Source organism: Lotus japonicus, chromosome 1 (assembly GCF_012489685.1).
Source record: "Lotus japonicus ecotype B-129 chromosome 1, LjGifu_v1.2".
In the NCBI taxonomy this organism is placed as follows: domain Eukaryota; kingdom Viridiplantae; phylum Streptophyta; class Magnoliopsida; order Fabales; family Fabaceae; genus Lotus; species Lotus japonicus.
In genome coordinates, this window is record NC_080041.1 from 85,264,980 (window position 1) to 85,286,179 (window position 21,200).

A 21,200-nucleotide genomic window follows, 5' to 3' on the forward strand; every position below is an offset into this window, starting at 1 on the left:
TTCTGTGAGAGATTTTTAGCACACCTCATATAAAACACATATATTAATGTTTTCAATTCCCGTACGACATATTTTTATAATTTTATATTTTACTCTTATAATTATTTTAAAAAATATGAAAAAAATACCAAAGAATTTTAAATTATATTTTTCTATTAATTAACATAAAATAAATTTCATGTGAAATGCTTATCTAGTCCTCCACCAAGTCCCACCGGAATTTTCACAACAAACTTGATATCCACAAACAGAATCAATTATATGGATTTGAACTTAAAGTTGAAACAACTAATATTCAACATAAAGTTTATAATTTATTTCTTCTGCTCAACAGTTGTGGTTTCAGATTATAACTCCTAATTAACCAAGTGGGTTGGTGTAGTGGTTCAGCACTTCGTCCTTTAAGCAAGTGGTTGGGGGTTCGAATCTCAACTCTTGCGAATAGAAAAAACTCCTTGGTCAGCCCCCTACCGCTTAGTGCGCTGACCGTGGGGCGAGGATTAGTCTCACGGCTGTCGATTGTGGGGATACCTTGGTCAAGACCAAAAAAAAAAAAAGAATAGAACTCCTAATTCAAGTGACTTAGGCCTTTCGATAACCTCAATGGTCAGTGTCACGCCTTGACAACTTTTCCATAATCCTTCTCCCTCCCCATATACCATTCTAGCCATCATTTTTTCACCAAAACCTATAGTGTTGACCTCAAATAAGCCAATACTATTTATTAGCAGAGCTGGGGATACTAAAACCCATCTTATCCGTACTATCATCCTTTTGAGAATCAACAACAACAACTTGTACAGAACAATCTAGAAAAAGTCAGGCAATGACGACAATTAAAATTAACTTAGAAAACTTGATGGAGAAGTTGGGTTAGTCAGGAAAAATCAAAAACTCTTCAATGTAAGTGCCTCAATCAAGAAAACCAATATTAAAAAAAGAAAAAAAAATCCCTACTTCATTTAATTGGATATACTTCATTTCATATAGGCAATTTTCTGCTATGTATCTCTATGCCTTCTTCAGAATCATCTTCTATTTCAAAAAGAGTAGAGAACCTGAAAATAAAGAAGAAAGTGACATTATCTTTACATCACAGCCAATTACAATGATATAGTAATGTCATTCAATTTGAATTTGGATTTCAATTTCAAAGTAAAGAAAAGAGAGAAACGGGGACTACAAAGATATGAAAAGCAAATCTACCACTATTCTTCCAAATAGATATATCCCTCTTCATCATGATAGTATCACAAAAAGACACCCTATAAGAAAATCTACCACTATTCTTCCAATACGATAATTTAATTTTCAATTAGCTCTACTCCTTTCATTTATCACCAATATTAAAAAGTGATAATCGTTCCATTTGGACAGTAAGGTAATTGTAGCATTAATCATTATAATTGGTTGTTTTCATAAATGGGGGGATACAGCTTGGCGTCCTTTAAAAGAAAAAAAGAAAAAGAAAAACTTGGCGTTCAAAAAAGCATGAAGTTCCTAGGAAGCATGGAGGTAAACAAAATATGTTGGTTCTTATAACCTCTTCTAGATATATACTTCATTTCATATTGACAATCTCTGTCAGCACCAAATTTAAACATATAGTTAAAATGAACTAAAATCATTCTCTGACTATTGGCCTATTGGTGCACATGATCCTAAAGGAATCATGTATCCATTTTTCCCAAATAAACGGGAACATGGTACCGTGTAAATTGGTAGTATAGTTCCTACAATTTTGGTAATCTTTGAGAGCATCATGTGCGAACCTCATAACATTTCCCAGGCAAGTGACTCATTCACAACTTGTATAAAACAGAACCAATAATGGAAAGCATTGAAGTAATAAAATAATGAAATAGAAACAGCTTGAGATAGTGTTTTGAAATGATACACAATTTTCATCATCTTCCTTATAATCTGTGCAGTTGAAAAAATAAATCAATTACTTGCACCAATAATGTATAGATGTTTAGTCAAGAAGCAAAAAGAAGAAATAATAGAACAAAAAGTGCATATAACAGGGGCAGGTTCAAGACAAACCTCGCAGAATAATGGTGAACCCTGAACACCCAAGAGGCTCATAATCCAATATCCAAAATAATCAACAACTGAAATAAGATAAGCCAAAATCAAATATTTTTACTACCTAATCAGCTCAGAACACACGCAAAAATGAAAACAAAAAACTGAAATATATTATGTGTTAAGAAAAACATTATAGGAAATAGAAGCCAAGTTTATTCATCAACATGAACTAATTTGTATTCAAAGGAGCTGGAGAAATCATAACAAAACCCAATGCATAACAGGTTTCACATATGTATTTCAATTTTCAAGAACCACAAACCTAATGCATAACAGGTTTCACATATGTATTTCAATTTTCAAGAACCATAAACCTAAAACCAAAATTTAAAATGGAAATGGAAACAGTTTCTATTTTTATGTTGGCTTACCTCTCCAATCAACTTATTCCTCATAACCCTTCTCAAAACCTGGCAGCTTCAAGGTCATCCCTAGAAAGCTCCGGGCGAGCATGGAGAAGTTACCTGGTAAAAATCCCAAATCAATAATGATGATAAGAAAAAGCTAGTAACATAATCGGTTGGAGACACGACCTAAACCATGACAGGTGTCGGTTAAAGACAAATTTTGAGAAACAATGCATGAGCAAATGAGCTCATTTCAACAAATAGTGATTCATAATAGCAAGAAAACTTAGGAGACGGTAGCAAGGAGCCCAGAAAATCAAATGAGCAGAAGACAATTGTTTTAGAAACAATGCATGAGTAAATGAGCTCATTTCAACAAATAGTGATTTATCAGAGCAAGAAAACTAAAGAGTCAGCAACAAGTAGTTAGGCTAATTGACACAAAATAATAAAAAGTTAAATAAATAGAACATTACGCTAAGTCGCTAAGCAACATCATATGGAACATAAGTCATAGAGGAAACACAGCTAGGAAAATGAAAGAAGGAAACACATGAAAGAATGGCGCATTCCAATAACTTAGTAAGAAATATAAGTTAGAGAGGAATATGAATAAGAAAAGAAATGGTAAAAATTCGAAATTAAGGCAAGAAATTTGCATGGAAAAAGAAAGTTTTTACCTTGAAAGACTCATTACATTTTCTGAAAGCAATGTCCGGAAGATACCTGGGCCAAACAGAAAATCCCCTAAAACCAAATCTACTACACTTTAAAAGAGACTCAAGAAATCACTATTCCTAAAAGAACTTTCAATCTCAGCCGTCCAATTGACTCTCTCTCCATTTTCACTCTTTAATCGTGGCCCTTCCTTTGTGAGACTTTTTTCGCCTCTATTCTACTCGAGCGTATGTGATGAAGGTGAGGAGTGTTTCCCTGCTAAGCGTTCGTGAGTTATCGTCATGCCTGCTTGCCCTGTCCCTGTTGCGTGTTTAAGGTATAAGGAAGGGGATGAGGTCACTGATCGTTGAAGGAGTTCTGGCTGAAGCTGAAGAGTGTGCCCGTCATCTTCGTCATTCTTGCAGATCCCTTGTCCTGTTGCAGTTGTTAGGGGTAGGTGTACTTGTCGAAGGAAGGTTCGGTCTAAGCTTGGTTGAAGGAGGAAGTCGAAATTTTAGGTTTTCCTGTTGACCAGGATTTGGGGTAAATTTCATCACCCTGACCTAAGTTTCTGATAATAGAACTGTTGATGAAGGTGTTTGATTTGTTCATAATGTGTTGTCTGAAGGAGGAGAATAGATGTGTATCAGAAGCCATGTCAGGTTTGGTATGCATAGTTGTCAAGCAGGTTTGCTTCTGAAACTCAATTCAATTTAAGTGAATTTAATTAAATTTTTGAAATGCTCAAATGTTTCTCACTTTCACTTGTCTATAAATACTGCTATCTTGTGTTCTTCTTGGTGTTCATGCCACATTTGTTTACTGATATGAGGTCAAGCAATCTCTTTGCATGGTTTCTGCTATCGTTGTGTTATTCTCCATTTATACAAACTAAAGGGGTTCCTTTTTTAGGCTCTACCTACTTCCAAAGGCCAAGCTCCTGCAGATGAGTATGGTAGCAAGTTCTTTGAGACTGTGAGTAGCAATATGCTTGACAATAAGTTTCATTAATTTATATGTGATTTATTTTATATTCATATTAATTAAAAAAAACAAATGCAGAGTGCAAAAACAAACGTGAATGTGGAGGAGGTTTTCTTTTCAATAGCAAGAAACATCAAGCAGAGGCTTGCAGACACAGATTCTAGAGCTGAGGTATTTTGTTTACTCTTTATTGTCTGTACTTCTTCTTGTGAAATATGAGTGTATGCATGAACTGAGCCTTCTCTCTCTCTCTCTCTCTCTCTCTCTCTCTCTATATATATATATATATATATATATATATATATATATATATATATATATATATATATATATCTTTAGATTTTTTTATCAGTTTATAATGATTATGCAGATAATTCTAATGAATTGGCTAAGAATAAGGATGATGGAGAGGATACATTCAAGCTATCCTATTTTGATGCTGAGTGAAGAATTAAAGGAAAAGAACCTTCAGAAAAGTTTTGTTCCTTGAACAAACCTCAAAGATGGATGAGGTATTTTGCTTGCATTTGCATTTGGGGCTGAGGTATTAATTTGTTGTTGAGAAAAGAGGTGGGGGCGGTAGTTGTGGACTGAGGTGATGGTTGTGGTATGCAGGCAGATGCTTAAGAAAGGGTGAAGGGTTCCTTAGTTGAGGGAGAAGGAGGTGTGGCGGCTGTGTGTTTTGGGTTAGGGAAGGGGAAGGTTGAGTCAGTGGTGGTGGCGGCACTATTCAGGAGAGAACTTTTTTTGTTTTTGTTCCAATTATTTTTTGGCCCAACTTGTCCTAGCTGGTACATCCTATTAATTTTTTTAGCCTAGCTTTTGGTTGGCCCATGTCATGTTATAATAGGTCATCTTTTATTTTTTTAGTTTACCATTTGTCCTTCCCATCTGTCTGTCGTTTAACGGTGAGGAAGGAGAAGAGAGGATGATGGAAGATGATGGAAGGGAATAGCAAGAGTGTGAGAAGAGAAGATGATGGAAGGGGAAGGACCAAGTGTACGATTAGGGGATGACTGAAAATATGACATATGTTGCTTCATTCAAACAAGAAGGAGGACAGAAGAAGGTTGAAAAAGAAGAGAAAAATCCCACTGTTTGATTATCAGGTCTATGTAGTAACCTTTCTGTCTTAACTTGTATTGTTGCAAGGCTGATATGGGTGTTATTCCTTTTAACCAACTTTGAATTTAGATCTAGCTAGCTACCATATGTCAAGTTATATCTAATTGTTTGTAAATGGAATTATAAAACCAACCATTGGTTTGCAGTATGATAATGTTTTTGTTTTGTTTGATACATGTGGTGCCAAGAAGGTTATTATCAAAGATGCTGCTGTTCCGAATTACACATCTACAAAGCCAAGTAAATAAGTTCCAGGGAAGTATGTTTTAGTAATCTTTGGTATACTATCCAAGTCTAATCAGAAATGTAAATTCTCATTGACCTATTCATCAATGAGTTATTTAGTTAATCTTATTTAAGAATGTATTTGACCACATTAAAAAAATTGATTTTTTTCTCATCCCATGACATTGATATGTTCAGTTCATTTTTCATACGCATAAAGTATGATAAGTAGCTTTAGTTAGTGATTGTCATTTTGAAAGGTTGCATACAACTTTCTTCCAAGTAATTTAATAATGAATTACTTTCATGGTAAAATGGCAGCTTTCATCCTCACCGTATAAACATGATTAGTAACTTAAATATATGTTTTCTGTAGTTTTTAAACTTTAATCCCTTTTGCAATCAGGGGTAAATAATGATAAGTAAGAAATTATGGTTTGGTTTTATGCTGAACATGATTAGATTTGTCATTGAACTTCACTTCTTTTCCTTGGTTTCCAGGTTCTGTGACTACTTTGTATTTTTTCTATCCAAGAACTTACTTTTACATAAAAGTTTGTGATAGAGAAGTCTGTTATTTCAAATCAAGTGATATTATTTTGGTCAGCTCAAAGGGTTGGAGGGTTTGTCTCAAGAAGAGCTATTTCTATGGCTACCTGTGAAGGATAGCATTGTAAATGATCCATCATTAGGTCTCATTCTCATTGATATTGGTCTTGCCTACAAACGGCTCTCTCTGTCTCTCTTAGAAGTTCCCCCAATTTGCAGAGCTGAAGGTAACTATCTCTTTTGTGTTTGTGTATTTATAGCTGTTATTTATTGATGATAACTTCAAATTTGAATAGAAATCACTATGTAAAATTATATGCATGCTATTTTCATCTCATCCATTATTATTTTTAGCATAGTAATTTGGATCAGTTTCTTCTACTTAGAATCAATTATGACAACTGAAGCTACTCACATCAATTTCTCCTCATAATTGATTTTGTCTTTAAAATCAACTATTGAAGAATTTTGAAACATACAATGAGACCGAATGTATTTCAATTTCAAAGATTTTGTTTTGTATGTAGAATTTTGGTCTAAAAGTATAACAGAGCATTTTCATTCCTCAATTTCTCCAAATTCAAGGAAGTGTGTTTGTTCGTTTTATTTATGTGGGTGGTATTAGGTTCAATATCAAGATTCTTGACCTTAATCTCAAAGAGATTCAGTATAGGTTGAGGACATGTTATGCTGCAACTGATGTTGCAGGTCCAAGTAATGTGAATGATAATATATTGTTAGAGGATGAAGGAGGTTATAGTATTGTTGATTTAGTTAGTGATGATGATTCTGTGGAAGAAGTTGAAGATATTGTGGGTTATGATCGGTTGATGTGCACATTTGATACCAATGCTGATCTCATAAGTGGCAGGGAACCGCTGGTTAGTTTTGTATTTTTCCTTACTATGTCATGGTTTAATAGTTAGTGTCAATTGAATTTCCATACTTAAGGTTATAAATTCAAATGAGCAGATTATCTCAGGTTGGGTTCAAAGAGAATATTTCAGTGATATAACTCCTATAATCAATGTTCTTCTTCCCAATGGATATTGGACCAAGTGGGAAATTTGTTGGTACTCGCTTGGTGGGAGAAGCAAGGTAGCTGGTATGAAGGGTGAAGTTTGTGGCCGCTGGTTTGAATTCTACAAAGACACATTTAAGAGACTCTGTTGCAGGACATCGGATGCAGTTATGGAAAATGGAGCAACCAAATAGATATAGGGTTGTTGTATTCACCCTTTAATTTTGCATTAAGAAATTGTAACTTTTTTGGATGTTTTATAACTGTTAATTAGACCTTCTTTTTATTTTGCTACTCTGTTTAGTTACATGTTTCCTTGAATTTATCTAAAAGTTGTACTTTGGCTGTAACTTTTTACTTTTTTTAATGTGGTGAATAGTGTAATTTATTTCGGCAAGTATCCTTGAACCTATTTAATGGTGATACTAGGTTTGTTATGCATTGTTCAAGTTTATTTTGATGTGAATTTGTAGGTTTGTTTTTTGTGGTGATCAATTATATTATTGCTGCATATTTTTTATTTTGTTATCAATGTGCTTCTTCCAAATGGATGTTGGGCAAGATGGGAAATTGTTTGGGACTCACTTGGTGAGGTAAAGAAGCAAATCTGTGATGATGGGTGAGGTTTTTGGTCATGTTTTAATTTCTATATGAACACATTTAATTTATTAGACTTGGAACCACTGTTGCATGACACATGATGCATTTATGGAAAATGGTGTTACCAAATTGTTATAAGGTGGTTTGACTGAGTAATTTATCATGAAGAAGTCCCAAGTGTGTTCCTTTCTTTTGCTACCATGTAATATAGCATGAAGTAGTTGTAAACACCACTTCAATTGTTCTACTTTGCTTGGTTACATGTTTTTTTTTTTATGTATTTAGTGATCAGTGCTTTAAAGGTGTTATGTATTTACAACTTGAATTGTTTGTTACCGTGAGTGGTGTTTAATTTGGTGAACAATTAACCTATTGTTGCATATTTGTTGTATATTTATAACAAAAAATTTAACATTGTTGTATATTCAAATATCTTTAAACAATTAACCTATAGTGTGTATTTAAATATCTTTTGACTCATAATTTTTGCCTTTGTATATTTATAACAAAAACTTTAACACTGTAATTTTGTTCAAGTTATTTTGACAAAGATAAATTTAAATACAACTTTATTATACATATTAATGTTTATAATTAGTTCATGGACCCCTATGTTTCAGTTAAGCCATATTTGGGTTGTGATTATTAAAGATTACAATAATTGATATGTGAGTTAATTAAATAGAGTTAAATAAATTGATTGAATAAATATGATAAATTGTAGAACTGCTCGTCCGTGCATCGCACGGAGACGGGCTAAAATCCTAGTAGAAAGAGATAATAAGGTATAATGAGAAATACCACATGCTCAATCTTCAATGATCCCCATTCACGCAATCACCACCCCATCCTTCATAGATATCACCACCAGATAAGCACTCTACAATGAGTGAATTTTGTAAGAATCAAATAAGACGGAAGAGCAACTATTGACTAAAAGACATTTTTGGCCTCTGATGTTTCAAGTTTGTGCAAATTTTGTCCCTACTCTACTTTTGTCGACGTTTCCACCCCTCATGTTTTCAACAGTGCATCGTCTACCCCTCCGTCAGTCAGGCTTTCTCAGGAGAGGTTCCTGAATGGATTGGAGAGATGACGATGGGTATATAAAGTTGATGATAATCAAAGAAATGATATAAATTAAATTTGCTTGATGTATATATCAATTATGTATGTAACTGAACTGATTAAATGCATGTTTTGCTACTTACAGGTCTTGAGGTTGAATCTCCCATGCCCCTTTTTTCCAATTTCACTTGTAATTTCCACGTGGTAGGTCCAAAAAATATTTTAAAAAAAAGCCAAATCAGCTCATTTGTTAGTTTTTTAACGTCTGACTGACGAAGGGGTAGACGGTGCACTGTTTGAAAACATGAGGGGTAGAAACATCTTCAAGCAATCCTAGGAAAATAAAGCAAGAATTTTGTTATATTTGTTGTCTCTCAATATTTATTCTGCAATTGTATATTAAATTTCATGTACATAATTTTTCTAACAACCTGCATATAAGAAAAAGTTTCAAATTCTGTCCAAAAACAAAATAGCTGAATATAGGGAATAATTGGAAATAATAGCTGTAGTACTCATTGTTTTGAATTAACATATCAACATGCATATCAGAGAGCACAGACTTCCACAAAATCCTCAGGCACCACGTTCAATCCCTAGCAATTGCCACAAATTTTAGAAAAGGGAAATAAAGCAATAAAAAACTGACACAATTGGTATTAGGGGTTTGAATTGACTATCTATAAAACCAATAATTGGTCACAATCCATCCATATAAAAACACAACTTGATTCTTGTTTCAGTAGGGAACTGGGAAGAAAACATTGACAGAATAACGGAGCCAAGGTGAAGAGGACGATTCAGACCTGGCCAATGAAAATTAGAGATGGAAGGATGAAAATTAGAGATGGAAGGTAGTGGAGAAGATACCTGAAAATTATAAAGTTGAAAACACTAAATCATGATGAAAACAATAACCGTTAATCAATTAAGCCCTAAATAAAGGAAGATACATGAGCAATAAATCATGATCGAGAGTAGGTGGAGAATGAAGATAATCTGAACATTGAAATTAAGCCCAAGAGTGAATGATTGCCTCGAGAGTGAAGGATGGAGCTCTGGATGGTGGAACCGAAAGTTCGAACATTTGTGAGAGAAGAAAGAAGGATTCAGTGCAAGGGGTAGGAGAATTCGAGGAGAACTTCCAGGCAGTGATCAGAGGCAAATCGTGGATTTTGGCTCGGGTTGGGAGTGGAGAAGGAGGACGGAAAAGAAAAATTCCTTCGCGTGTGTAGCTGGGCAAGAGAGGTTGTTGCGGAGGGACCCATGGATTGTTCAAAGAAAGGTCATATGATTTTTTTCTGATAAACATATCTGTTTAAAATGGTTAAATGGGTTTAGGGATAGAATATAGTTATAGATAGAGGCACAAACTTTTGAATTTGAAATTCAAAATTGTAATGAATTGTTCTGTGTGAAATCATCCATAGTCTTAAAGAGCATTCCCCTTTTCAAAACGCAACTGCTGCATCATTTGTTTCATTTCAAGCAAAAACATATAAACAACAACAATAGAGAAGAACTTTAGACACCCAAGTAAAAAAGGAAACCAAATTAACCATAACCAAAAATCAGAACGGTCTAGACTACACTTCATTAAAAAAAAAAGTTCCAGGACTTGAGAAAAATTAAGCATTGTTGGAATAAAAAGAAGAAGAATTGAATCCTAGGATAAAAAAAAACACGTTTAGTTGCTCATATATTAACAGAAGTTCAGTTAGATGCCACAACCTGAATCAAATTTGTTAGATGACTTGTAAAGAGGAGTTCCAGATTCAACACAATTGTAAATTCCTCCCTCTTAGAACTTGTTATCTTCTCTGGTACCCTTCAATCTGCCAAACACAAAGAAGAAGAAATAATCCCAAATGATCCTTTGTAGAACTGGAACAACCAAAAGAGAAGGTTTAAATTTATGATTTGAAACAATATTCATGTGTTATTTATAGTTGAAGCCTCATGAATCCAATCAAAAAATGTGATAGAATCTATAAAATTTAACTCAGATTTTTAAATCATGTCTAGGGAATATAGATTATGAATGTCATTGGATTGATTTTCAAGGCAATGCTTAGCACATGATTATTATATAAAATTAATCAGATTTGAAATTCTCTATTTTTTAGTGGTTAAATTGGACGGCATCCACTTTTAATTTATATTCAACAATGTCAAATTAGGAGGCAGGAAGTTTGAAAGGTATAGGGACGTTTAAAAAAATGTAAACACAAAGGAATTAAGGAGCTTTTCAAATGGAAAATAAAAGATGTTTAAATCTAATTGGTTATGATTGTGGTGGTTTTAACTATAGCTAAAAATCATGGTTGAATTTGTTTATTAGAAAAAATTTGATTGGTTAGTAAATTGGTGGTGGGACACAAATTTTAAGTAGTCATTAATATAAGAATATATGTGAATTAAATAAATCAAAATATAAATAAAGTAGGTGGGCTATTATACAAGTACCCTCAACTAAATTCCAATTTTCAAACGTGTCACTTTGAAGTTAGTGGGATAGAGAAGAGAGATGAATGAATAAATAAAAGTGAATAAAATAATTCAAAAGGGACATGTGGCATGTTGTGGTTAAAACTTAGAAGTATGAGAAATAAAATATTAGAATTTAATCTGGAGCTAAGATTTTAGATAATGGAGGCTTAAGAATTTGAAATTTTTTCTGATAAAGAGAGAAAATGAATGAAATTAAAGTTAAATGCACATAGAAAATAGATAGAATTAATTCCTTAATGGGGCAGGATAAATAAAAATAGAGAGTGGAGAAATCCAGACAATGGAGGCTAAATAATTTGAAAATTTTCAAATAATAATGAAAAGGGACCAGATACATAAAGGGTCTTTCAATAATATGAGAAAAGGGAGGAAAAAGAGAGAGAAAAGGAATGGAAATTAATGTTAATTGCACATAGAAATTTGACCACCATTAAATCCTCAGTATAATTATATGATGAGACCGAGATAATGGGGGGGAGAAAATATAATGGGGGAGCACAACTGGTAGATAGTTGGGCTCCTTAACCATTTAGTCCAGGGTTCGATTCCTGGACGGTGCGTATGGAGAAGCATTTGTTGGGAGAGGCCTACCCACTTAAAGTGATCTCAGAGTCTCGAAGGATTAATCTCATGGCTGTCGGCTGTGGGGATACCTTGGGAAACCAAAAAAAAAAGAAAATATGATGGACATAGTGGGAGAAGAGGTAGAATGAAGGATGGGGAAATCTATATACTTTAGAAAAGAGGAAGGCTGTGAGCCCCACCTCCATGACTTGGCACTTCAAAATTTACTCTCCAACACCCCCCTCTTTACATGACAAGTGTCACCTTCTGATTGTTTTGGACCAAATTAATAGAAGCCCAATTTAATTTCAGTTTTTAAATGGAAGCCCAATAATCAAATCTTAATGATTTTATTTTTATGGTTTATGACTCACAATTTATTGCATTCACACGATAAACTTAACGAGGAGGGGTTTACATCATCAATAATTTATTATTTCCATTAATCAGCAAATAATTCCAGCTCTATGTAAGCATGGAAAATTCGAATTATTTGACTTCTTTTGCAACCAATAAAAACTGAATAATTTTCCTAATATGTTTTAAATGAAATTGAATGCAAAATGTGTAAATACATTGACGAAATCATTATTACAATAAAATTAAGTAGTTTACGCATTACATTGAATTAAAAAATTGAAGGCATATTGTGTAAAGAGAATAATTTAATTGACCAAAACGCCGAGATGCTAATCATATTTAAATCATTCCTTATTTAAAATGGTGGAATTAATGATAATTACATGGTAAATTTGAATTCTGTCAAATATACACCACAATAAAATTAAGTGGTGTACGCATAACATTGAATAAAAAAATGAAGGCATATTGTGTAAAGACTTTAATTTCAATGACCAAAATGCCGAGATGCTATTCATATTTAAATCATTTCTTATTTAAAATGGTGGAATTAATGATAATTACATGGAAAATTTGAATTCTGTCAAATATACACCAAATGCTATGCGTTTAATCGTGACAAGCAAAAGTCAAGAATGAATATGAACCTTCAATTCCGTATATAATTATTTTTTCGTTACAAACTAATCTCTTCGTTACTTTTTTTCCCCTTTTTTAAGATGATTATACCAGTAACCCTAATTCTCAAATTCCTATATAAATCACCTCATGGTATTCTTCAATTTCATAATTTTTTCCCACCAATTATTAGTTTTGAGATATACTTTGTTCGAATGGTAATCGGCGATCTCGCCACCATCGATGTGGCTTAGTCCGAGCTTATATGGATCTAAGCTTCCATTTTCCATGGACATGATTCTTATGGATGACAAGGTAAATCACTTTTCACATAAACATCATGTTTTACGTCCTTTTTTGCTTAATCTATAAATCTCTTATGTTCTCATTTTAATGAATTTCAGGGTTGTAAGATTTTTGCGACCGTTAGGAAGACTCTGATATACCGATTCCAATCTTTGCTAAGAAATCTTCAATCTGGAAAGTCAACATGACAATTGAAAATAAAAAAGTTGGGTACCTGCAACTTAAAGATGAAATCATTGAGTGTTTACTCCTATGGTTTAAAAATTAATTTGAAGTAAATTTCCCATAAGTTATGGCCACAGATATGTAACAGAATTAGTTTATTGTGTAGAGATTTCGGATCCCTCACAATATATGGCCACAGTTATAGGTCAGAATTCACTTCATTTATTTAACGGTTTTTTACTTTTTAATTAGGGAATCAATTAGAAATTTGATATCAAAAAATATATAAAATCCACGGTGGTAGGCAGCATTGTGCATTCACCTACACCATGGAACAAAACGTTCAGAAGGTAGGTTCTGTTGAGGCTAGGGCAAAGAGAAAAGCAATATTATCAAATAGAAGAGATTGTGGTACCTCATCAAGTTCATCCAACCCCAATTCTTCTACCTTAGATATCAATACTTAAGCTCTAGATACACCTCCTTCAATTTCAAGAAAATTTTTCTTAAGTACTGCAAAGATCTCTTCAAAACACCACTCCCAACAAGTCAATAGCAGTGCAAAAAAACCAAGGGCTAAAGCATGTCAACCCCTTTCAAAAGATGAAAATTCTAAATGGGGGTAAGAAAAATTCTGTTGAGGCAGTAAGATATTTAGTTGAGGAAGTTGGCATTAATGAAAAAAATTTGGGTAAAGTCACTCTACTGAATCCCCATATTCTGGTCCAGCGCATTGACATTTCATGGAATACTCGATATATGTTTCTTAGCAAAGAGTTGGGTGCACCCAGAGATAGTGTTGTGAAAATGGTCAAAAAAACACCCTCAGCTTCTACATTACAGCATAGATGATGGATTACTCCCTAGAATAAATTTCCTAAGGAGCATAGGAATGAAAAATCCAGATATCTTGAAAGTCTTGACTAGCCCTGCACTGTATTATTCATGTAATTGGAGTCCTAACAAAAAAAATCAATATTTCTCATTTAATTTTATTTTCTAATTTAATTTATTTGCCTTATTTTGTTTAATTTCCTTCAGATCTTCGAATAGAGGATAAAGAATTACAGAACTTATGTCTGATTGAGATTGAAAAAATATTGCAAGGCAATGGAAGGTCACTCAAGGAATTTCCATGTTTACCATACCCTAAATTTTCAGAAATTCATAATTTTGAAAATAGATTCGTTGCAGATGAGTTGAATTATAATAGGGATGAAATGGTAAAGATTCATGATGAATTGGTCAGTTCTCTTACTTCAGAGCAAAAGATTGTTTATAAGAATGTTTTGAAAGTTGTTTTGTCTGATAACGGCGGATTCTTTTTTCTATATGGTTTTGGAGGAACGGGAAAAACATTTGTTTGGAATACATTATCTGCTGCTTTGTGTTCAAGGGGCCTTATCGTCTTAAACGTCGCATCTAGCGGAATTGCATCGCTATTGTTACCTGGAGGTAGAACTGCTCATTCAAGGTTTTCTATTCTTATTTCAATAAATGAGATATTAACCTGTAATCTTCGTCACGGTTCCCCAAAAGCTGAGTTATTGAAAAAAGCAAGCCTTATTATTTGGGATGAGGCACCTATGTTAAACAAACATTGCTTTGAAGCTTTAGACAGATCTCTTAATGACATTATGAAGACTCAGTTTACCCATAGTTATGACATTCCATTCGGAGGTAAAGTTGTGGTACTAGGAGGCGACTTTAGACAAATACTTCCAGTTATTTCCAAAGGAAGTCGTTCAGAAATTGTCGGTTCAGCTATCAATTCTTCATATTTGTGGAAGCATTGCAAGGTAATGAAGCTGACTATTAATATGAGATTGCAAAATGCTACATCGACTTCTTCAGCAGCAGAAATAAAAGAGTTTGCAGATTGGTTGCTTCAAGTGGGAGATGGTACAGTTAAAACGATTGATGAAGAAGAAACACTTATTGAGATTCCTCCAAATCTTTTTATTGAACAGTGTAAGGAACCGTTGCTTGAATTAGTTAATTTTGCACATCCAAAACTTGCAAATAATTTGCAAAAAAATTCATTCTTTCAAGAAAGAGCGATCATTGCACCAACACTTGAATGTGTAGAGGAAATCAACAACTTTATGTTAGCAATGATTCCTGGTGATGAAACAGAATATTTGAGTTGTGATACTCCGTGCAAGTCAGACGAAGATTCGGGTGTCAATGCATAATGATTTACATCTGAATTCCTAAATAATTTCAAGTGTTCTAGAATTCCAAACCATGCAATTAAACTGAAAGCCGGTGTCCCTATCATGCTCATTTGAAACATAGACCAAGCTGCAGGGTTGTGTAATGACACTCGAATGATAGTCAATGCTTTGGCTAAATATATAATTGTTGCTACTGTTTTGAATGGAAACAATATGGGTGAAACAACATTTATTCCAAGGATGAGCTTAACTCCATCTAATTCTGACATCTCATTCAAATTCCAGCGCAGACAATTCCCTGTTGCTCTATGTTTTGCAATGACTATAAATAAAAGTCAGGGGCAATCTTTATCTCATGTTGGACTGTATTTGCCAAGACCTGTCTTTACTCACGGGCAGTTATATGTTGCACTTTCTAGAGTTAAATCTAGAAAAGGGTTGAAGATGCTCATCATAGATGACGAAGGAGTTGTAACTAACACTACACGCAACGTAGTGTATCAAGAAGTCTTCGATAATATTTGACATGTAAGTGTTTACTTATCTTACATTTAATTTCAATTTCAATAGTAGAAATAGAAAAACTGATATGGTTAATCTCTTTATTGTTTTACAGCATAAAAAGATATCAAGCAAGTTATTGATCATCTAATTTGAAAGTGTATAGACGTTTCTATAAGGTTAGCTTACACTTTCAAATTATACACAGTTTATATTTGTATTAGTTACTGATTATTACACTAATAATTTTCCCTTCCTTTCTAGGTTCTATAGCACAAATATGTTTGATTGACAACAAGCTCGGTTATGAAGTCTTTATCATTAACCATGGACTACAATTTCGAATAAGGGTTCATGTTGCTGTCATTGTTATTTTTATCTTATTTCAATTTTCATGTAATGCATTACTTAAAATAGTAAAATACACTCACCCCCTCAAGGTTTGCAAGAATGACACTCCACCCCATTGTTTTTTAAAATCTACACTCCACCCCATTTTTTATAAAGGCAAAATTTAGTGACGAAAACAAATTCGTCACTAATAAAAAATAATTACTAATTAGTTAAAATTTAAATTTAAATAAATTAAATGCATATACACTATCATACATCAATTTATGAAAATAATTTTACTGAATTAAATTTAAAAAAATCATCCACTCTGTCTGTTAAGTCCACGTCTCATCTATCTCCAAATCATATTTCTCACCACAAACGGTCACCACCAAACCTTTGCTCCCTTTAACACGACGACAACCATCCCAAAATGTGAAACCCCATGGCACCACCATGCCTCAAAGTTTTGTTGCGACCTGAACCCCAGAACGTGAATCGCACATCCCCAAAGCCACTTGTTCAACTACTTGTTGTGAACTTCACCCCTTTAAGTTGTGAGCGAACGCTTTGTTGGTTTAAGATGTTGTTGGATTTTGTTAAAAACGGTGCTCCACCGCATCGTTGGGTTCTAATAACCTCCGATCCACTTCATATTTCTTAATTTTGTTTCTCTATTTTCTTCACCCATTTGTGTTGCTTTTTTTGTCTACAATCCAATTTTAAAAATTGGAGGTATAAATAGATTATTTTGATTAAAATTGAATTATTACCAAATATGAAAACACAAGCATGTTTCACTATGTTCGAGATATGATTTGTCAACCAGTCATGTGTGCTATTGCAGAATTTGCATTGTGAATTTACGGAGGAAGAACACGATTGAGAGAATGAGGAGGATTGTGATTTTTCATTTTTATATTTATTGGATTATATTGAAAATATTTTTTGAAATTATTGATTAACAATTTAAATAATAACTAATTATTAATGAAGAATATTTTTCGTCACTAAATTTGCCTCTATATAAAATGGGGTGGGGTGTAGATTTTAGATAAGAATGGGGTGGAGTGTTATTCTAACAAAACTTGAGGGGGGTGAGTGTACTTTACTCTACTTAAAAACGTGTTTTTTTATTTCTATTCAAGTGTAGTCCATGTGAGGTATCTACAACCTCATTGAATAAATATATTTACTATGGTCAATTCATCTACATGTTTGTAACATATGTTCTGTTCCATATCTTTTATATATATTTATTGAAAAGAGACTAAACTAAGTTAAAAACACATTACTACTGATTTATCTTTACAATAAAATTAATCGCCGTGCAACGCACGGGTAAAGAACACTAGTAAATCTGAATATAATAATCCAAATGGGACACATGTCGAGTTGTGGTGCAAAGGGAAGAGAATAAAATATTACAAAATATTCAGGATATGAGGTTTTTTATAATGTCATGCTTGGAATGTTACTGCTTTTTAATATTTTTAATATATATAGATTCTTCAAATATTTTACCTTTGTTGTAATGCTCAAAGACTCCACATTGAATATTGCTTTAGGAGGAACATCCAACCAACCTGGATGAGGTAGTAATTCTGCCCTAACCAATTTGGGTAAGCTTTTAAACTCTTCCATGTAAAAAGAGTCATCAAGGGTACAATATACAATGTAATGTACTTTCAAATCCTCAAGAATGGGAAGCCCATAAAGAAGCTCCATAAGATATTGAGGTTGTTGTAAAAAAAAAACTTAAGCCAAAATGTAAGGGAATTGAGTGAAGGAAGTTCAACAGAAGAACAACCATGCAGGGATATGCTTTTCAACTTGAGAACAACTAAGGTTTTGCAGCACAAAATGTGGCAACTCAAACTAATCTTAGAAATCAATTCCATGTCAAGGTGGTTTTAGACGTGGTGGCTGGGTCCCAGGTTGTGAAAGAGCCACGGTGGTTGTTAACGAGGGGGGTATATCGGAGGTAACTATAGAGGCCGCTGCGCGATTGAGATTAAGGTGGAGTTCAGTTTCGGTATGAGGTATGCTGCACTGACTCAATTTCATTTCCTCTTTGTTTCTATATTGATATGTTATTGTTATTTCTGACAAAACCATTTCTGTTTTGGGTTCTGAATTTAATGCAGATTTTCTTCTGTGTCTGGCTTTTCTGTTTTCAAAAATTTGATTTGTATGTTTTACAGTGTGTGTGCACTTTCTTTTTCTGCCTTGTTAATGATGATGTTCTTGATAATGGGTAAATGTGGGTGATTAAAGGGGGAATTAATTATTGAGCTATGACATATTTAAGCAGAAAAAATGCTGTTTTGAGTATAGACTTGTACATGGTGTAACCAATTAGAGACATTCTTGTCAAGTGTAAGTGTTACAAGATGCAACATATTTATACCATACCATTACCATCTGTTTCCCCCTGAAAACCTGGACTTGTCTTCATGTTGATTACCATAATTTCTAAGCTTTTTGGCTAATCTAATGTACACTGAAGTTCCCCAACAGTAGAATAACATAAGCATGCATGGCAGAGCAACTGTGGCAATGGTACACTTAACACTAGGTGATATGACCAGCATGGAGAAGACATAGCAACCAGAAAATAGAATGAGTGGAGAAGTCACTATAACACTGATGCGCCCTCTAGGCATTAGCAAACATATCATCAAAATTGAAAGATAGAAGGAACATGTATTGAATGACCAGAACCAAAAGAATGTTTGAATCTTCATCACCACTTTCCCAAGATTTTCTTGCACTCTATCACCATGACTATTACTAGCAGGCCTGAGACCGGTCCTCTTATATGAAGCAGTACTACTACTATCAGACTGGTAAACGCCACCAGGAGGGTTAAGTGCTGCATCATATGTGCTTGTCGCGAAAAGAATAGCTACAACCAACAAAGCATTGCGCGTGTCGTTTGATATTCTCCTTCTGAGGCGAGTAGCGCAAATTGCTACTCTCTCATTGAATGTGATTTTGGATCTTAGCTCTTGTTCACAGGGTGCTGCAGCAGAAAGTGAAAAACCATGTAAAGCTCCTGCTGTAACTATCATGTCCCTGATCTCTGCACTGTAAGGGTGTGTCTGATGCATCTCCACTATGTCCAATGCTGTTAAACCCTCCAAATTCTTAACATTTAAGTCTATCTTGGTATCTATCAACAATCTAACTGCCTGCACATATGGATGAAAATCTACAATATTAATACCAGGGCGGTAGCTAGGAAAAATGAGTAGGGGCTAAATTTGTTACATATAAAGCAAAATCAACAATGGTTACTTGAAGGATGCAGAGTAAATTTTTTGAGGGGGTAATTAGAAGTTAGAACACTGCTGAGATACTTTTCTTTGCTTTTGGGGATGATTGCCCCATTTTTTGATTCTGTCCCTGAATATGGTAGCTGAATTAATTAATTGAAACTTGATGATATAAGTGGTTAGGTGAAAACACATAAAAATATTTTATACTATATTTCTAACAACCCTCTCAACAAGAGTCTATTGGTCTTAGTTGAATTTTTAATTTTTTATTAGAATAATAAGGGTAACAAGGATTTAAAAGCTCTAATACATTACCATGAACAACTATTTAAAAAGTTTAAACTGTTATGTGAAAACATACGAATGATTTTATATTATATTTCTAATGAGAATAAAAATGAAGGATATCAGAGGATACATGACATACCTGTGGGAATCCTTGGAGAACTGAAATGTGGAGAATAGTGTTTCCTGCCTCATCCTCCCAGTTGAGAACCCGTTTTTCCTGTTTGGGAGCATGTTTATGGCAGGTCCTCTGAAGCCAGCCGAGCAAGACCTCCAGTGCCTGAAACTGTTGATATCTCACAGCAATATGAAGAGCAGTCTCACTCTGAACAGTGACATCTTCAATGGAACCTGGACATGCTGATAAGAATTTAACTATGAGATCAGTTTTTCCAGCTTGAGTTACAACATGTAAAGGGGTAAGGCCTTCCCTCCCTTTCACTCGAACGAGGTCCTTGTCAATGTAGACGAAGCGTTGAACCATTCTGTAATGTTTGTTTTGCAAAGCAAGGTGCATGGGGCTGAGACCATAGGGATTCAACTTCCAAGCAAAGGAAGGTTTGAGTCTCATAATCTCAGTGGCAAAACTGGCATGCCCAGCAGCAGCAGCAATATGCAGAGGAGTATCAACAAATGGGATCAAATCAGTGTGCTCCAACAGAAATGGTTCCATCTGAATCAGTTTGTAGAGAAAGTCTATATCTCCCATTTGTGAAGCTGCCTTCAATGGGTCATTCATGATGTATGTGAGCAAATTAGAATTTAAAAGGAAAATGTGTAGTTAGTTAAGGAAAGGCTGCACTTTAATTATCTAGCTTTTTATTTGAAGATTTGGGTTTTGATGATGGCAATTTGCAACCACATGTGCTGTGCAATTGATTTATATAATCACTTAACGTGTTATTCAAGTTTGGATTTCCACATTCAAAGTTATTATTCTTCGTGATTTCCTTTTCATCTAAATTTCTTTTCATCTTCTGTGACCTTAGAAGGGTACAAGTGGGATCACTTTTCTTCCTCTCTTCTTCTGATGATCTACTAGGAAATTGGCTACTGCCGGCCTTTTCTTTTGAAGTATATTGTTTCTACTCATGTTTTCCTCACTATTTCGTACAAGAAAAATGTTTTGTACGGATGTTTACCTACCCAAACAGACCGGAGACAAAAATTAATTGAAGACTTATCCGAGATAGATGTGTTATATGATGTAATATTAATAAATAGATAGAGAGGAAATAAGGTGCGTACGAGATGTCTATATCTGTTGAAGTGTTTTTTTTTGTACATCGAAAAGATAAATTGCACCCGTTAGAGATTGATTCTTAGACCTAGACGGCTAGACCTTCCCCTCCGAACCCAAATGTCACCAGCTCTTACCACTTGAGCTATCATTCGACGACATATATTCCAAAAACATATTTGTTGAAGTGAT

General features: G+C 34.0%; 3 protein-coding genes and 1 long non-coding RNA gene across 22 annotated transcripts; 2 read left to right on the forward strand and 2 right to left on the reverse strand.

Annotated features, from left to right (window-relative positions):
- Positions 1–827: 827 nt before the first annotated feature.
- LOC130725602 (uncharacterized) lies at positions 828–10,700 on the reverse strand. 17 transcript variants are annotated; one of them, XR_009014613.1, is made up of 7 exons: positions 10,399–10,700; positions 8,811–9,000; positions 8,401–8,674; positions 3,119–3,164; positions 2,463–2,555; positions 2,047–2,114; positions 828–1,058 (listed from the first exon to the last, which is right to left on the reverse strand). It is a non-coding gene; the product is annotated as an uncharacterized LOC130725602 (long non-coding RNA). The 17 variants fall into 17 exon arrangements; XR_009014612.1 differs by having other exon boundaries at positions 2,463–4,035; positions 8,401–8,479; positions 8,588–8,674; positions 10,399–10,696; XR_009014622.1 differs by having other exon boundaries at positions 8,401–8,479; positions 10,399–10,695.
- On the forward strand, positions 3,498–7,349 carry LOC130725591 (uncharacterized). Of its 3 annotated transcripts, XR_009014605.1 has the most exons (6): positions 3,498–3,638; positions 3,724–3,783; positions 4,008–4,070; positions 4,158–4,250; positions 4,450–6,859; positions 6,951–7,349. XR_009014605.1 is itself a non-coding variant. In XM_057576811.1 (4 exons), the coding sequence occupies exons 1-4, from the start codon at positions 3,685–3,687 to the stop codon at positions 4,567–4,569; spliced, it is 375 nt and encodes a 124-aa protein (XP_057432794.1). In that variant the 5' UTR covers positions 3,651–3,684; the 3' UTR covers positions 4,570–7,349. The 3 variants fall into 3 exon arrangements, 1 of the variants encoding a protein (XP_057432794.1); XR_009014604.1 differs by lacking the exons at positions 3,498–3,638; positions 3,724–3,783 and having other exon boundaries at positions 3,931–4,070; positions 4,450–6,205; positions 6,687–6,859; XM_057576811.1 differs by lacking the exon at positions 3,498–3,638 and having other exon boundaries at positions 3,651–3,783; positions 4,450–7,349.
- A 3,711-nt stretch (positions 10,701–14,411) lies between the features above and the next one.
- LOC130749617 (uncharacterized) lies at positions 14,412–15,386 on the forward strand. Its single transcript, XM_057602997.1, has 2 exons — positions 14,412–14,990; positions 15,162–15,386. The coding sequence occupies exons 1-2, from the start codon at positions 14,412–14,414 to the stop codon at positions 15,384–15,386; spliced, it is 804 nt and encodes a 267-aa protein (XP_057458980.1).
- Positions 15,387–18,507: 3,121 nt separating this feature from the next.
- On the reverse strand, positions 18,508–20,725 carry LOC130725657 (ankyrin repeat-containing protein BDA1-like). Its single transcript, XM_057576870.1, has 2 exons — positions 19,911–20,725; positions 18,508–19,396 (listed from the first exon to the last, which is right to left on the reverse strand). The coding sequence occupies exons 1-2, from the start codon at positions 20,505–20,507 to the stop codon at positions 18,620–18,622; spliced, it is 1,374 nt and encodes a 457-aa protein (XP_057432853.1). The 5' UTR covers positions 20,508–20,725; the 3' UTR covers positions 18,508–18,619.
- Between the last annotated feature and the right edge of the window lie 475 nt (positions 20,726–21,200).

Bases quoted from the DNA above. Each gene is read 5' to 3' on its own strand.
- LOC130749617 (XM_057602997.1), top strand. From the start codon at position 14,412: ATGGTAAAGATTCATGATGAATTGGTCAGTTCTCTTACTTCAGAGCAA. The intron at 14,991-15,161 runs GTAATGAAGCTG...TTTATTGAACAG, and splicing joins ATTTGTGGAAGCATTGCAAG to TGTAAGGAACCGTTGCTTGA.
- LOC130725591 (XM_057576811.1), top strand. From the start codon at position 3,685: ATGAAGGTGTTTGATTTGTTCATAATGTGTTGTCTGAAGGAGGAGAAT. The intron at 4,071-4,157 runs GTGAGTAGCAAT...AAACAAATGCAG, and splicing joins GTAGCAAGTTCTTTGAGACT to AGTGCAAAAACAAACGTGAA. The intron at 4,251-4,449 runs GTATTTTGTTTA...ATGATTATGCAG, and splicing joins ACACAGATTCTAGAGCTGAG to ATAATTCTAATGAATTGGCT.
- LOC130725657 (XM_057576870.1), bottom strand. From the start codon at position 20,507: ATGAATGACCCATTGAAGGCAGCTTCACAAATGGGAGATATAGACTTT. The intron at 19,397-19,910 runs GTATGTCATGTA...CCATATGTGCAG, and splicing joins TTCTCCAAGGATTCCCACAG to GCAGTTAGATTGTTGATAGA.